Source organism: Oncorhynchus nerka, linkage group LG6 (genome assembly GCF_034236695.1).
Source record: "Oncorhynchus nerka isolate Pitt River linkage group LG6, Oner_Uvic_2.0, whole genome shotgun sequence".
Classification (NCBI taxonomy): domain Eukaryota; kingdom Metazoa; phylum Chordata; class Actinopteri; order Salmoniformes; family Salmonidae; genus Oncorhynchus; species Oncorhynchus nerka.
Window position 1 is genome coordinate 83,680,141 of NC_088401.1, and position 15,000 is coordinate 83,695,140.

At 41.2% G+C, this 15,000-nt stretch overlaps 2 protein-coding genes across 6 annotated transcripts in view; one reads left to right on the plus strand and one right to left on the minus strand.

The window, feature by feature from the left end:
* Positions 1-475, minus strand: part of LOC115122551 (polyadenylate-binding protein-interacting protein 2-like) — a 4,081-nt gene extending 3,606 nt beyond the window's left edge. Inside the window, exons 1-2 of one of the 2 annotated variants that reach the window (XM_029651762.2) lie at positions 380-475; positions 1-93 (exon numbers count right to left, since the gene is read on the minus strand). In XM_029651762.2, coding sequence (XP_029507622.1) covers positions 1-62 — 62 coding nt within the window. In that variant the 5' untranslated portion in view covers positions 63-93; positions 380-475. The remainder of the gene's footprint in view (positions 94-379) is intronic. The other variant, XM_029651763.2, reaches the window with a different exon arrangement.
* Positions 476-488: 13 nt separating this feature from the next.
* The window catches only part of LOC115122550 (matrin-3-like), an 18,678-nt gene continuing 4,166 nt past the window's right edge, over positions 489-15,000 (plus strand). Inside the window, exons 1-19 of one of the 4 annotated variants that reach the window (XM_029651758.2) lie at positions 489-561; positions 1,595-2,600; positions 2,983-3,044; positions 3,296-3,334; positions 4,513-4,622; positions 5,079-5,143; positions 5,305-5,421; positions 8,660-8,785; positions 8,957-9,139; positions 9,274-9,413; positions 9,517-10,153; positions 11,272-11,398; positions 11,585-11,727; positions 11,838-11,966; positions 12,048-12,170; positions 12,304-12,434; positions 12,624-12,942; positions 13,388-13,547; positions 13,754-13,869. In XM_029651758.2, the coding sequence (XP_029507618.1) occupies positions 1,809-2,600; positions 2,983-3,044; positions 3,296-3,334; positions 4,513-4,622; positions 5,079-5,143; positions 5,305-5,421; positions 8,660-8,785; positions 8,957-9,139; positions 9,274-9,413; positions 9,517-10,153; positions 11,272-11,398; positions 11,585-11,727; positions 11,838-11,966; positions 12,048-12,170; positions 12,304-12,434; positions 12,624-12,942; positions 13,388-13,547; positions 13,754-13,869 (3,519 nt within the window). In that variant the 5' untranslated portion in view covers positions 489-561; positions 1,595-1,808. The other 3 variants (XM_029651759.2, XM_029651757.2, XM_029651760.2) reach the window with 3 other exon arrangements.

Genomic DNA, 15,000 nt, shown 5'->3' on the forward strand with positions numbered 1-15,000 from the left:
TGTAGGATCAATTCTATGCTGCTGAGGCTCGGGGTGTTGTTGATGCGACTTGGGTCTTTCATTTTGGCTGTAACCAAGACAAGCTAGTTATATCTGCAAACAGAACAACCGGAATAAGACAATATTTCAGAACACAGTAATAATAAGACACAGAAATAAACAACCGACGACTAGGGGGAAAACACACTACAGTTCAAAATGTTAACTATGACCACTGCGTAACGTTAGCTATCTACCGACACGTGTTGTCTGTCTGCCTTTGTTATTAAGACGACTCGATATAAAGTCTAAAAGCAGCAAGTAGGGACACTCATTTCTGTTTTATATGGACCACAGCAGTGCCATATATCGTTACGATATTTCAGAACGGTCAAATTACCAGAGGTGAAGTTTCAAAGCTGGAAGTGTCAGGTGAACTCTTCTTAGACCGTGAAAAAGAATGGCTGCTGAGTATGTTTGTTTACATGTTGAACGTCAGAAATGGAACGACGCGTCTGACCCTCCCACGTGGTTAGGGCGCATACTCCTTGGCTCGCTATAGCGTCACCCCCCCCTGCGCAGGTAAGGACAAATAAACACAGCCCCTTAACCTCGGAAAAACGTCGTTTCGAAACTAAAATAACTAACGTTACAAATTACAACTATATATTGTTTTCATAGAAGTCCATTTTTTTGTAGCATAATGTACAATCTCATCATGAAAACATGCAGCTAGATGCCGCCATCAAATTAGCTTCGCAAGCCAACTATGGCCAGAGGCCTTTCACATCAAATATGTGGTTCTGCTGTTGCATATTAACATTTAGTTAGTTGCTATCATCTTCAAACAACGTTTTTATATCTAATACGCATAGAATTCAGCAAATATTAATTCACACACTGAGTGCAAATGTGTTTGGCAGTACAGACAAAACCGCTGTTGCGGTTAGCTGCATCTCGTGTTAGCTAGCAACTTGTTTTTAAGAGGAACAGCTAATGTTGCGATACATTCTCTATACTCTTGTCTTTGCTATAGCTTGATCCAAGTCTTTCCCGATCAGAGACTGGATCCAAATTCCATTTTTATCACGAACCCCACTGCTCATTGTAACCTAGTAGCTAAACATTTTTAGCTCTTCAATTGATGTCAAGTTGTGTCCACTGCAGTTCGGCCTATTGTTGGTCATCTGATAAAGTGTGAGCATTGTCCTTGTTTTATGAAGATCAAACATGGGGTAATCTATCTTCTCTTCTGGCTATGACATACAGTTCATGATACACAGTATCTTCCTCTACTTTCGTATGAGGTCAATTCACGTCTGAATCTCATGCTGTACATTTCCCTCCTTTTCTGTGAGTGGTCTCTCTTCAATGCTTTGTAAATGATTCTTCCTGTCTCTTTCATATAAACCTAACATTCTGATTCAGAACACAGTTCAATTGACTACTATTTGAATTGGGCCCTCCTCTCCACACTTGCTATCTGTACATTGTAGGCTAACTGAACCTGTCTGCAGACAGTGTTGTTTTGCACCTCCGTATCCCCATGCTAACTGTGGAAGAGGGTGGCAGACAAGAACTTACACCCTACACTTTCACCATTATGTTTCTGCAGAAATATTCCATCAGATGAAGAGGAGAGTTTTCCCTTTTTCCTCATCCACGTTGACTTGTTGCCACGTCGTTGTCTCTTTTTGAATTGACTGAATCTTCCCTTCGATCAAAGACTTAAATTGGCCCTCACTTTAACTGCTTCCTTATTCTGTTCTTGTACCGTGGAGTTTCACGTCGAGTTACTTTAGAGCACGTCAGCCATTTTGAGAGTGGCCATGTCCCAGAAGATTCCATCTGATAGCTCTCAGAAAGGCTTTGCTGTGGGACGCGGGCTCCTGGCTGCTGCTGAGACCCTCAACTTCAGCATGAATGAACAGTGTTCAGACAGCCTCCATCATGGCTCAACCTCCAGACAGTTGCACAGCATGTCCTCAGGTATGGGTGGTGGTGAGGGCGACCATGACCCCCAGCTGTCCCGTCGTGGTGGCGGCCACATTGGCAACTCCATGAAGCTATTTGCCAGCTTGGGCCTGTCGCCCGCAGACCTAGACGTGCTGGCACAGATCCCAGAAGAAAACATTAGTGTGGAGTCCTTGCCTCAACTTATAATGCAGCTTAAGAACCGGAAGGTGGATTCTGACAGACGCATGGCAGGCAACTCTAGAGGGGACCTGTCCGGGCTCTCCTCTGAGCCCTCCTACAGAGCCAGCAGAGACAACTGGGATGACATGCGTGCTGGAAGACTGGGTGGTTCCATGGGGCAAGCTTCGGCCCACGCTCAGCAAGGAGACTTGGGCTACAATTCCATCCAAGACACTCCAGCTGGAAGGTATGAACTCGACTATGGCCACGGCAGTGGCGGAAGAGATCCAGGGTGGTATTCAGATCTTTCCCGTGATCGCTACAGCGGTATGGGCATGGGTCCCCCTTCAGCGGCAGACAGTGTCTTTATGACCAGGAGAATGGGATCCCCGTCCCAAGGCAAAGTGCAGGACTTCTTAGGAGTTATACCTCACATGTTTCCCCATGTGTGCTCTCTTTGTGATTTTGACGTGCACTCTACCATGGTGAGTAGTAACTCCAATTCATTTTCCACTTTACCTGTCTGTTTCATCCATCCACACACACTGTCTACTCTGATCTCAGTTTGATTGCTGCTGTCATGCACGCACGGACACTTTTTCAATTCAAGACCAGAATTTATGATCAAATCTTTTATATATTTTTATTATCAAGTGACGAAAGCCAATCCTACTACACACAAAGTAATGGTTCAACAAGTTTGTTTTTATTACAATCGTATCTCCACTTATTCAGCTTCTTTCTCCTTTTGAAGAGCCATAGTTGAATCACCCTTTTGCTTTCTAATTGGTGTGGGAGCCAATTAATGTATACAGTGTATGTCTTCAGTAAATCAGTCACTCATCCAGTGGTTGTCTTGGTCTGCAGGAGTGGAACCAGCACACAGATGGATTACGCCATACAGAAAACCAGAGGCTCCTCCTGCAAATGTAAGTTACTCTTTCTATTCAAACACACTACGTTATGTATAGGCCTTTTAGCAACAAGGTTATTTTTACTAATGTTCAGATAAACACTGAAGAAGGTGATACAGACTGAAATGTCTGTGTACAACTTTTCCCCTGCCTGTTGTAAAAATAATGGGGGGAAAAGAAGGAACTTTTTTGGAGTTTTGTCTTATAATAAAGATATGTGCTACCACCAGCCATTTTTTAAACCAATATTCTCCCATGATCTTTAGGTACCCAGAATGGGATCCACACATGGCCACAAGCAGAGGGTATGTGTGTCTCCCGCGCACACACACGCAGACAAACGCTCTCTCTTTCTTGGGCTCCCGAATGGCGCAGCGGTCAGAGACGCTGCATCTCAGCGCTAGAGGCGTCACTACATACACCCTGGTTCAAATCCAGGCTGTATCACAACCGGCCGTGATTGGGAGTCCTATAGGGCGACGCACAATTGGCCCAGCTTCGTCCTGGTTTGGCCGGTGTAGGCCGTCATTCTAAATAAGAATTTGTGCTGAACTGACTTGCCTAGTTAATAAACAAATTCTCACACACACATGCCAGTTGTTTAACATGTTTGCAAAGAGTTTATAAAGAACATAAGAACTTGGTAAACCAGAACCTTTCAGGTGTTTTGATTTTAAAGAGCAACTACCCCTAAAAACAACTTCTCATTTTGAAAACAGGCTGTGTGGCATCAATATGAGTGTGAAACATTTATTCGAATGTCAAAATGTACTACAAAGTGTAAATAGAATAATTTTGGTCATAAAGTCAGTCTTTTCCAAAACAGGGTTTTGTGAGACTTGTAGTCGTGACTGCATCACAACATAAATGAAAGTTGGCTTTGTTTTAATCCTACCCACAGCTGGCAGCACACTAGTAATCATCAATTCGGAGTGCAGCTGCATGCCACCCAATAGTAATGCCTGTGGTAAATCAGGGTTGTCTTTGGATATCCCTATGGGGTTAGTTGGGGGCCATCGTTAAATTACACAATGTACATGTTAAAATCCAAATAGCTCCAAATTTCAATGACTTAAAAACCTCAAATATTGACAGCATTTAATGAGAACTAAAAGGTATGCAACATGAAAATATTGTCTCATTTACATTGTGTAATTTATTGACGGTCCCTAACTAGCCCCGGAGATAGGCTATCCAAAGTCAAACCAAATTTACCACGTTCGCACACCAGACGGCTAAAGTTAATTGTGGAAATAATTTGTGTTAACTCTTCCCATCTGAGAACACACACACACATGAGACACCCACATCAAACCACACCCTGAAACCAACTCGCCTTTAAATTCAGTAATGGCCGCTACCATTTCTTAATTAACCAAATCTAAAATTAGGCTAAATCAGGAAGTGCAGTTGCACGTTTAAATACGTGGTTGAATCAGCCTTGTATAATAGTAGACTAAATCTCATGTTTGTCCCTTTTCAGCGGTGGGTCTCATCTACAGGAGACCACCAATCAATCAGCCAGTCTCCTGGGACCAATCCCCATGGGCGGTGGGCAGCAGGCTGGAGGAGGCCGCATGAGCTCCGGCTGGGGTAATGCTGTGTTTGTATGAAAAATTACGTCTGTGTCTGAAATGGCACCCTATTCCATTTTAGTGCACTACTTTTGATTAGGGTCCCATAGGGCTCTGGCCAAAAGTAGGGCACTACTTCCTTAATGGGCTCTGGTCAAAAGTAGGGAATAGGGTGCCTTTTCGCACGCAACCAATGTATGCTTATTCCTGTCACTTACTGGTGAATTTCTGTATTCATTATCATGTAATCATTATCATTAAAGGGATAGGCCTAGTTCACCCAAATTACATATTGGCTTCCTGACCCTGTAGTCTCTATAGACAAAGTAAGTTAGCAATCCATGTTTGCTTTTGTTTAGCTGGCCACTGTTGTAATTTAAGTGACTGTGGGTCCTTGAAAGCCGTATATATATATATATATATATATATATATATATATATATATAAAGCCCTGTGTTGTTATTATTTATTTTAGGTGGTGGTGCTGGATCTAATGTTGGATCAGGCAAGCCACATCAACACTCTATGGCACTTAAGCAGGTAATGTGTTTTATTTGTCAAATTATCTTGATAAAATACGATTATATTTACTGTAATGCAGTGGCCACGTAACTCTTCCTCAAATCAACATGTATTTACTGGTGGGCCTTTGGTGTGAAAGTGATGGATTCAACCTGTTTTGTAACTGTTCTCCTCATCAGATCAGAAGCAAAGTAGTGGTGGCCATATATGACAGGAGTCCTCTGTCTAACAAAGCCCTGTTCGCCTTGGCTGAACCCTTTGGAACTCTCTGTGAACACTTGGTTCTGAAGAACAAGGTAAAGCACGACACCTTGTGCCTGAGGTCTCATTTATACATTTCTCACTAAATCCTGGCGTACGTGGAGATTCTGCTCAAACTGTCGCACGCAACATATGTTTTCCATTGATATGTCAGAGCCATACTATGTTTCTGCACTCGTGAGCAAGCGTTACAACCTTGCCTAGAAATGCCCTCCATTCACCTTTTATGGTATCAAAAACACCTTCCATTCACCTTTTTATGGTATCAAAAACACCCTCCATTCACCTTTTAATGGTAACAAAAACACCCTCCATTCACCTTTTAATGGTAACAAAAACGCCCTCCATTCACCTTTTAATGGTAACAAAAACGCCCTCCATTCACCTTTTAGTGGTAACAAAAACGCCCTCCATTCACCCTTTTAGTGGTAACAAAAACGCCCTCCATTCACCCTTTTTAGTGGTAACAAAAACGCCCTCCATTCACCCTTTTAGTGGTAACAAAAACGCCCTCCATTCACCCTTTTTGTGGTAACAAAAACGCCCTCCATTCACCCTTTTAGTGGTAACAAAAACGCCCTCCATTCACCCAAAAACGCCCTTTCACCCTGGTAACAAAACGCCCTCCATTCACCCTTTTCGTGGTAACAAAAACGCCCTCCATTCACCCTTTTCGTGGTAACAAAAACGCCCTCCATTCACCTTTAATGGTAACAAAAACGCCCTCCATTCACCCTTTAATGGTAACAAAAACGCCCTCCATTCACCCTTTAATGGTAACAAAAACGCCCTCCATTCACCCTTTTAGTGGTAACAAAAACGCCCTCCATTCACCCTTTTCGTGGTAACAAAAACGCTCTCATTTGCTCTATGATTTGGAACAGGACCATGACAGTTTCTAAAGCGCAATGGCAAATGATCACATTTCTGTAGAGTTTTTTTTTTGCAGTGGCTTTGAAACTAAAATGCATGCCGCCTATAGAGGGCGCCAAACACTGGCTGCACATTCTCTAAGAGTTATTGGCCTGTTGAACTATTTTAAAGTAAACGCTACAGACAACACTTCTATACAAAAATATGAATTGTTGTTCAATATTTACTTTATCAATACGTTGTTTTTCTGTCTCCTGCCTTGATGATGTCACACCTATCGCACAGCAATACTGTAGCCTACCCGTACTGTCAGAGGCTACTGGTCTATTTACTTAAGAGCACGGTTGGCTATTGATTAAGTGATGGCTAAATGGTAGCATGGTTGGCTAGTGAATGAGCGATGGCTAAATGGTAGCATGGTTGGCTATTGAATAAAAAAAATCTGAAATTACACTGGATGTATTATACTTTAGAATTGCATTGGGGACATCCTTATTTCACTGTACAGCCTTACCTATGGATTGTGGATCGATGACATGGGGTATCAGTCTACTCAGTGACACCCAGAGAACATTAGCATCGTAGCTCTTATTGCGGGACTCTGAAACAACTGTGAATTGAGCCACATTTATTGTCAACCTGTGTGTATTGAACACTATTCCTGAGGAAAAACAATACTGTGTGGATGTTTTGAAGTCTGAAAACTCTGAGGAGGACATTGGGAAAATACATATGGGGTATTAAGTAAACTGTTACCCCATTTCATTGATCCCCAATCCTTAGGTAAAGCTGTACAGTGCAATATGAATGTCAATACACACAATAGGCTGACTGGGGAGGTGATTTCACACAGTCACAGTCCCGAGATAAGAGCAACAACGCTAATATTTGCATAAACTCTTCACCATTGTGTTCTGTGGGTGTCACTAACTAGACTGATATCCTATTTCATTGCTTCACATTCCAACCTTGTTTAACATTATCTAGTGTAAATATGACATGATTCCACCAATTGTAACCTTCTGCATCACTTTCAAAAGAGGTACTTTTCTTTTGAAGACAAACCACAAATTCCACTATTGTGCCTAATCCTTATTGTGGCTAGTTTAACAACACATAACCCGATCCGGTCGAGCCCCACTAGCTAGATGAAGCTAGCTGGCTGTTTATAATGTTAACCATGTTGTCCAAAGCTATGTAGCTGGTTAGCTATTTATTTTCATGAACTGAAGTTCAATTTCAATAGGCAAACAACAAGTGGCAACCTAGCTAATACTATCATTGCTAAGAATAATGAAAATGACTGCAGTTTCTACTGTTCATTGTGTTCAGGCTGGTTGTATTGGTGCTAGCTAGGTACCAAGCTAAAGCTAGCTATCTATCCCAGAAGTTGCGGTCTAACAAATAATGCTTTATTACCAACGTGGTATTGTAAACACATCGTTCGTGTTTGCTTGTTGGCAGACTTTTTTTTTGTACAGCTTTGTCAGTGCTACTGATAGTAGTGCTGGCGCTTGGCTTTGCACGTGCAAATTCAGAACACACAACATTCTATAATAGAACTGTGTTTTTTTGACTTGTCAAATTAAAAGCTTATTTAACATGTTAAATAGTGTTATTTGACGTGTATCATTCTTGACGCGCAAAGACCCAACCGGCCTTCCATAGTATGTCGTGAAGCTAATAGCAGTGACGCTAATTACTGTGTAACTCCGTTAGGGAAACATCTGAACAATAGCGCACTTGGTAACGGTAGTGTGTACCGGTGCTCGACCAGTCGGCGAAAGCCAACATCAGCCACGACAGAGAACGGTTGATTGTCAAGGCCAATGAATTCCATTATCTTGGCGTTAATGGATTTCGCCTTTGAGTCGTCTCGCTGAAAATGTTCTTACTCTTTTCAAATGACTGCTGGACTTGTTGACTGCTCGATCCACACAGCAGACATTGTGGGCTAGGTTAGGAATGCTGTGTTGCACATGTAGCTCAAAATTGTACGTGGCGTCATTCCGTCATGTACCTATGTTATATAGGTATGCACGTCAGCTTTGATAACGTTTTTTCACATCGACGTTAAACTAGACATCGAGCCGATACGGATGTTGGCATTTTTAGCTAATATCGGCCGATTCCGATATGTTCACCGATATATCGTGCATCCCTGGTGGGAATAAACCAGTAACGTATTACAATACAACGGAAATCAACGTATCACAATGCGAACTCTACTTTGAATAACAGAGTAACTGTCTGTGAAGATTTAGGTTTAAAATAATAATAATAATAACCTAAAACTTGTTCTTTATTGCCCCATTTAACGGAAGTAAACAGATGGTGTTGTATTAGAGCACCTGCTGACTGGTCCTGTAGGGTTCATGGTGTGTATTCCTACTCCCACAGGCCTTTTTAGAAATGGAGACTCATAAGGAAGCTAGGGATGTGGTGAGCTACTACCAGCAGAACCCAGCGCTGTTGCATGGGAAACAAATCACCTTATATCTGTCCAAAGAACTCCTGGTGATTCAGGTAACATTGGAATCATCTATTTTCATTAGTTTTGCCTGTATCGATCTGCTGTGTAGATTGAAATACTTCAAATCGCTCAACTGCGTTTCTAACTTCGCTGACCGTTAACGACCCCGTTCAATTCGAGCATGCAGATCAGTACACGTAATATGTTCCTCTCTCTGTAAACAGAAAGACCGCAGAACTGAGAGAATCAACCGGGAGGCGAAACAAGGCAAAGAGCCGGTGGCGGCGAACCAATCGCAGGTAGTCTTCTTCTCCAACTTGCCGCGTGAGAACGAGAAGAAGCAGGAACTCCTCACCATCGCGAGGCGCTTCGGCATCGTAAAGAAACACTTGTTTCTAACTGAAGAGGTAAAAGTCTTACTCTTCTGTTTGTATAAAAATCATACTAATGTTAATGGATAAAAGCATCTTGCTAAATTGCACAGTTTTTTTTTTGTGTTTTTTTCCTGGATGTGTCATGAATGCTTAAAATGTATCGTTAGCGTTCGTCTTCCAAGGCTTTTGTTCAGCTGGGGTCTGCGGAGGATGCTGAGATGTTGGTGAAGTACTACACTCTGAATCCACTGACCATCCAGGGAAAGTCTGTCCGTTTAAACATCTGTACCAAGTACAAGACCTTGAAGTAAGAATTCCCAAGATTCAGTGCTTCATTATCATATTAGAGGACTTAGTTGTCCTTTTTTTTCACAGAGCTTTCTGGACTGATTGTTGTCTGTCTGTAACAGTGTGAATAATCGCTCCAACAAACTGATGGATGACAAGAGAAGGAGAAGGAGCAGTAGTACTGGACCCAAAGACAAATCTTCCTCCTCCAAGAGCACCAAATCTTCCTCTTCTTCTAGCAGCAAAGCCAAAGAGGACAGGAAGGAACCACCAAAAGGAGAGGACGGCGATGCAGGGAGAGAGGGAGAGGGGTCAGGGAGAGACGGAGTGGGGTCAGGGGATGTGGTGGCTGGTGTGATGGAGGGAGATAAAGCTGAGGAGTGTGAAGGAGAGGGAGACCAGGATTCACGTGATGTTGGGCCGTCAGCGGACAATGCTGAAGCCGTGACGGAAGACCCAGAGACTGCTGCCAACACCAGTCTGGAATCGCAGGAGGAGAAGGAACCTGCTCCGGACTCCGACAATGTTCCGAGCACTGCCAAGGGTCTGAGCAGTAGTGATGTCACAGAGAAGGCTGAGGGGTCAGAGGTGGAGGAGGGGACTGTGCCTGGTGCAGAGGAGACAGCAGAGGGAGAGCCTGAGAGTGAACAGATGGAAACTGAAGCCACTACAGATGAGACAGAGGTCAAGGTTGACTCGCCATCGGCAGAGCCAGCAGAGAGCTCAGAGATGCATGAAGAACAGCTACCTGCAGATCAGGTAGGTCAACAACAGAAAACTTTTATAGTTCAAGAAAATATTATATTTGTCTTGTTTACAAGTTGGTGCTACTCTTGTGTTTTGTTCAGTTTGAGACTAAGTTCTGTTGAGCACAATTACTTATCTGCCTTTTCTGATGTCCATATACACTACTGTTTAAAAGTTTGGGGTCACTTAGAAATGTCCTTGTTTTTGAAAGAAACTCATTTTTGGTCCATTAAAATAACATCAAATTGATCAGAAATACAGTGTAGACATTAATGTTGTAAATGACTATTGTAGCTGGAAATGTCAGATTTCTTATGGAATATGTACATAGGCCCATTATCAGCAACCATCACTCCTGTGTTCCAATGGCTTCTAGGCAGAGTTCCTCTGTCCAGTGTCTGTGTTCTTTGGCCCATCTTAATCTTTTCTTTCTATTGGCCAGTCTGAGATATGGCTATTTCTTTGCAACTCTGCCTAGAAGCCCAGCATCCCAGAGGCGCCTCTTCACTGTTGACGTTGAGACTGGTGTTTTGTGGGTACTATTTAATGAAGCTGCCAGTTGAGAACTTGTGAGGTGTCTGTTTCTCAAACTAGACACTGTAATGTACTTGTCCTCTTGCTCAGTTGTGCACCGGGGCCTCCCACTCCTCTTTCTATTCTGGTTAGAGACAGTTTGCGCTGTTCTGTGAAGGGAGTAGTACACAGCGTTGTACGAGATCTTCAGTTTCTTGGCCAGTTTTATTACTTCTTTAATCAGGACAACAGTTTTCAGCTGTGCTAACATAATTGCAAAAGGGTTTTCTAATGATCAATTAGCCTTTTAAAATGATAAACATGGATTAGCTAACACAACGTGCCATTGGAACACAGGAGTGATGGTTGCTGATAATGGGCCTCTGTACGCCTATGTAGATATTACAGTACAAATCAGCCGTTTCCAGCTACAATAGTCACTTACAAAGATTAACAATGTCTACACTGTATTTCTGATCAATTTGATGTTATTTTAAATGGATAAAAAAACGTGCTTTTCTTTCAAAAACAAGAACATTTTTAAGTGACCCTAAACTTTTGAACGGTAGTGAATATGTAACTAATATGTTGACATGCATGTTGTTTGTTTCTGTCAGGAGGAGGGCAGCATGGAGCAGGACTTCCCAGAGAACATGGATGACTTTGTGACTCTGGATGAGCTGGCAGAGGACGAGGACTTGGAGAGACAGGACTCGTCATCCAAAGAAAAGTACTCGTCTTCAGGTAAACAACATTAACTTCACCTCTAGCATGATGTATGATCATTTAATTTAGGATGATTGATTGACAGCGTCTGTGGAATTGGAAAACCATTGCTACAGTGTCGACCCACATGAAAATAAACTACATTAACTATTGTTGGAAAAGAAAAACTGTTGTGTAATTGTCGCTCTCATCCTCTCTTTGCAGGAAGCTCTAAGAAAATTGGGGGATTGAGAGTGGTCAACGTTGTGGGATTTAAACGAGCCTATGGTTTCCTGAACGAGATCTTGGCCCTGGCCAAACCCTTCGGTACTGTAGTTCAGCACCTGGTGCTTGACGTGAGACCCGAGGTAAAGTTGGTTGGTTGATTTGATGAGTTAATTAACTTGACAGTGAAGCAAACACAGTATGACGGGCGTCAACATCTAACCACTGCGCATCTTTTTGTTGGTGAATCTAGGCCTTTCTGCAACTCACTTCGGAAGAAGAGGCCAAAGCAATGGTCAATTTCTACAGTGGGAATGTAACACCGACTGTGTGTGGGAAGTCTGTGAAAATCTACCATTCACAGACATACGCTACCATTCAGGTGAGCTCCGTACCTGCAGATTCAGTTTGCCAGCCTTCTACTGTAGAAGTTGTTAGTAATGTTTTGTTGTTCTTCTTGCAGAGTGGGAGAGTGGTATACGTGGGACAGATTCCCCACTTCAAATCCTCCGACGCCTCCCTCCTGAAAATCGCTGAACCGTTCGGCAAAGTGAGACGCTATTTTCTGAACAGATCTCGCAACGAGGTAATTAAATGTGAATTCAATATTTTTTGTTCTCTCTTCAGCTACAGAGCTTCTTGGAATGCCTCATGGTTGAATAAGTGGGATACGGTAGAAATCACATATTTATTTTGTATGTTTATTCTTTAATTTCTAGTGTTTCATTGAAATGGAACGTGGAGAGGATGCTGAGAGAATGGCTGACACCTACAAGGACACGCCCCCTAAATTGGAAGGCAAGCGGCTAACGGTGTACGTGAGCAGGAAGTACAAACAGCTCAAATACGGGTGAGTCAAACTAAACAACAGTTGGTGTATTTGCTGTGAGCGTTGTACACTTCAACTGGTTATTTTTGTCACTACTAAATACTTGTCTTTGTACTGTATGTAATGTAAAATATGTAATGTGCTTAAACTAAATTGCCCTTCTGGGGACAATAACGTTGAATTGAAATGAAATGCTCTTTCCCACACTAGACACCGACCACCAGCCCCTGACTCTGAGGAGAAGGAGAAGAGGTCGTCGAAGAGGGAGCGATCAGGCAGTGAAACGAGCTCCCACAGGAGCTCCGCAGCCAAAAGCTCAGCCAAACAGGATGAAGAACCTCCAGTCAAGAAGTCCAGAGAGGAGACGGCATCTTCATCAACAGACGAGCCTGACAAAGAAGACGAGGAGAAGATGGTGGAGGCGCCCACTGAGCAGAGTGAGGTAGAGGTTAGGAAGGAGGAGGAGGTCCAGGGAGAATATGGTCAACCCTCTGAGAACTCGGCTGTACACGAAATAGACACTGACATGGTAAGTTTATCTGGTCTAGGTTGTTCTGATATGGCACCATATTCACTATAGTGTATTACTACGGCTCACAGTCCTACGGGGCTTTGGTCAAACGTAGTTCGCTGTCTTCATCAGCAATCCCTCAATGATGATCTGATGGGGAATATGATGTTAATTCGAAATGACACAACGACAAGGTTCCAGTTTAACAAAGTTTACTATACCGTATGATCCACCCTGAAAGGTCGCCATTACACTCGAGGCCAGGTCCATCAACCACTAGACTTCCTGCGCAATGCGCACTCTTGACTGAGTGATAGACCCGTAATAACAGAAATATTGGGATACTTAAAACATTAACTTAACACATGACACCATTTTGGGATGTAACCCCCAGGCCGTTTTTAGTTTTGTCAACCAAAAGTAGTATCTTAAGGAACTGACACTCTCTTGCTCTACACCGTAGAACATCAAAATGGAGGAAAACGACGCGCCCATTTCCATCCTGAGTGTGAGGAGCGTTGAGGAGAATGGAGAGACTGCCTGCACACCATCTCAGGCTGAGGGGAAGCTTTCATCAACCAGCCCGGTTCCTCTGGGGCCGTATGAGCCTAACAGCCCAGTGGGTAAGGACATGCTCAGATTAATACTCTTTAGAGGGAATGGGGTTTCTATGTGTTTAGTAAGACCGTTTTTAACGATATATAAAATAACTATCTTTTTCCGTGAGACAACCTCTTGTCTAAAAAAAACAACAAACATTAGAACTATATATGTACTGTATATTTCACACGTTACATCCCAACATCATAGTGACTCTGTCTGATTTCAGGTGTTGAATATGTGAAGATGGGGTACTACTGTAGAGTCTGTTTCCTGTTCTATTCCAATGAGGAGACGGCCAAGAAGGTTCACTGCAGCAGTCAATCTCACTACCAAAAACTCAAGGTAAACATATACAATATTTTAGTCAATTAGCAGATATACCAAAAATATCTGAGCAGTCATTTAAAGCTCTGACACAAAACCCACCAATACGTCTCTCACTTGGTATCAAACAGTGTTCAACTTAAGAACAATTATGCATATCCTCTCTCTCTATATATATATATATATATATCCTCTCTCTCTATATATATATATATATATATCCTCTCTCTCTCTATATATATATATATATATATATCCTCTCTCTCTCTCTATATATATATATATATATATATCCTCTCTCTCTATATATATATATATATATATATCCTCTCTCTCTCTCTCTATATATATATATATATATATCTATCCTCTATATATATATATATATATATATATATCCTCTCTCTCTATATATATATATATATATATATATATATATATCCTCTCTCTCTCTCTATATATATATCCTCTATATATATATCCTCTCTCTCTCTATATATCTATATATATATATCCTCTCTCTCTCTCTATATATATATATATATATATATATATATATATCCTCTCTCTCTCTCTATATATATATATATATATATATATATATCCTCTCTCTCTCTCTATATATATATATATATCCTCTCTATATATATATATCCTCTCTATATATATATATATATATCCTCTCTCTCTCTATATATCTATATATATATATATCCTCTCTCTCTCTATATATATATATATATATATATATATATATATATATATATCCTCTCTCTCTCTCTATATATATATATATATCCTCTCTATATATATATATATATATATCCTCTCTATATATATATATATCCTCTCTCTCTCTCTATATATATATATATATATATATATCCTCTCTCTCTATATATATATCCTCTATATATTTATATATCCTCTCTCTCTATATATATATCCTCTCTCTCTCTCTATATATATCCTCTATATATATATATATATCCTCTCTCTCTCTCTCTCTCTCTCTCTCTCTCTCTCTCTATATATATATATATATATATATATATATATATATATATCCTCTCTCTCTATATATATATATATATCCTCTCTCTATATATATATATATATCCTCTCTCTCTATATATATATATATATATC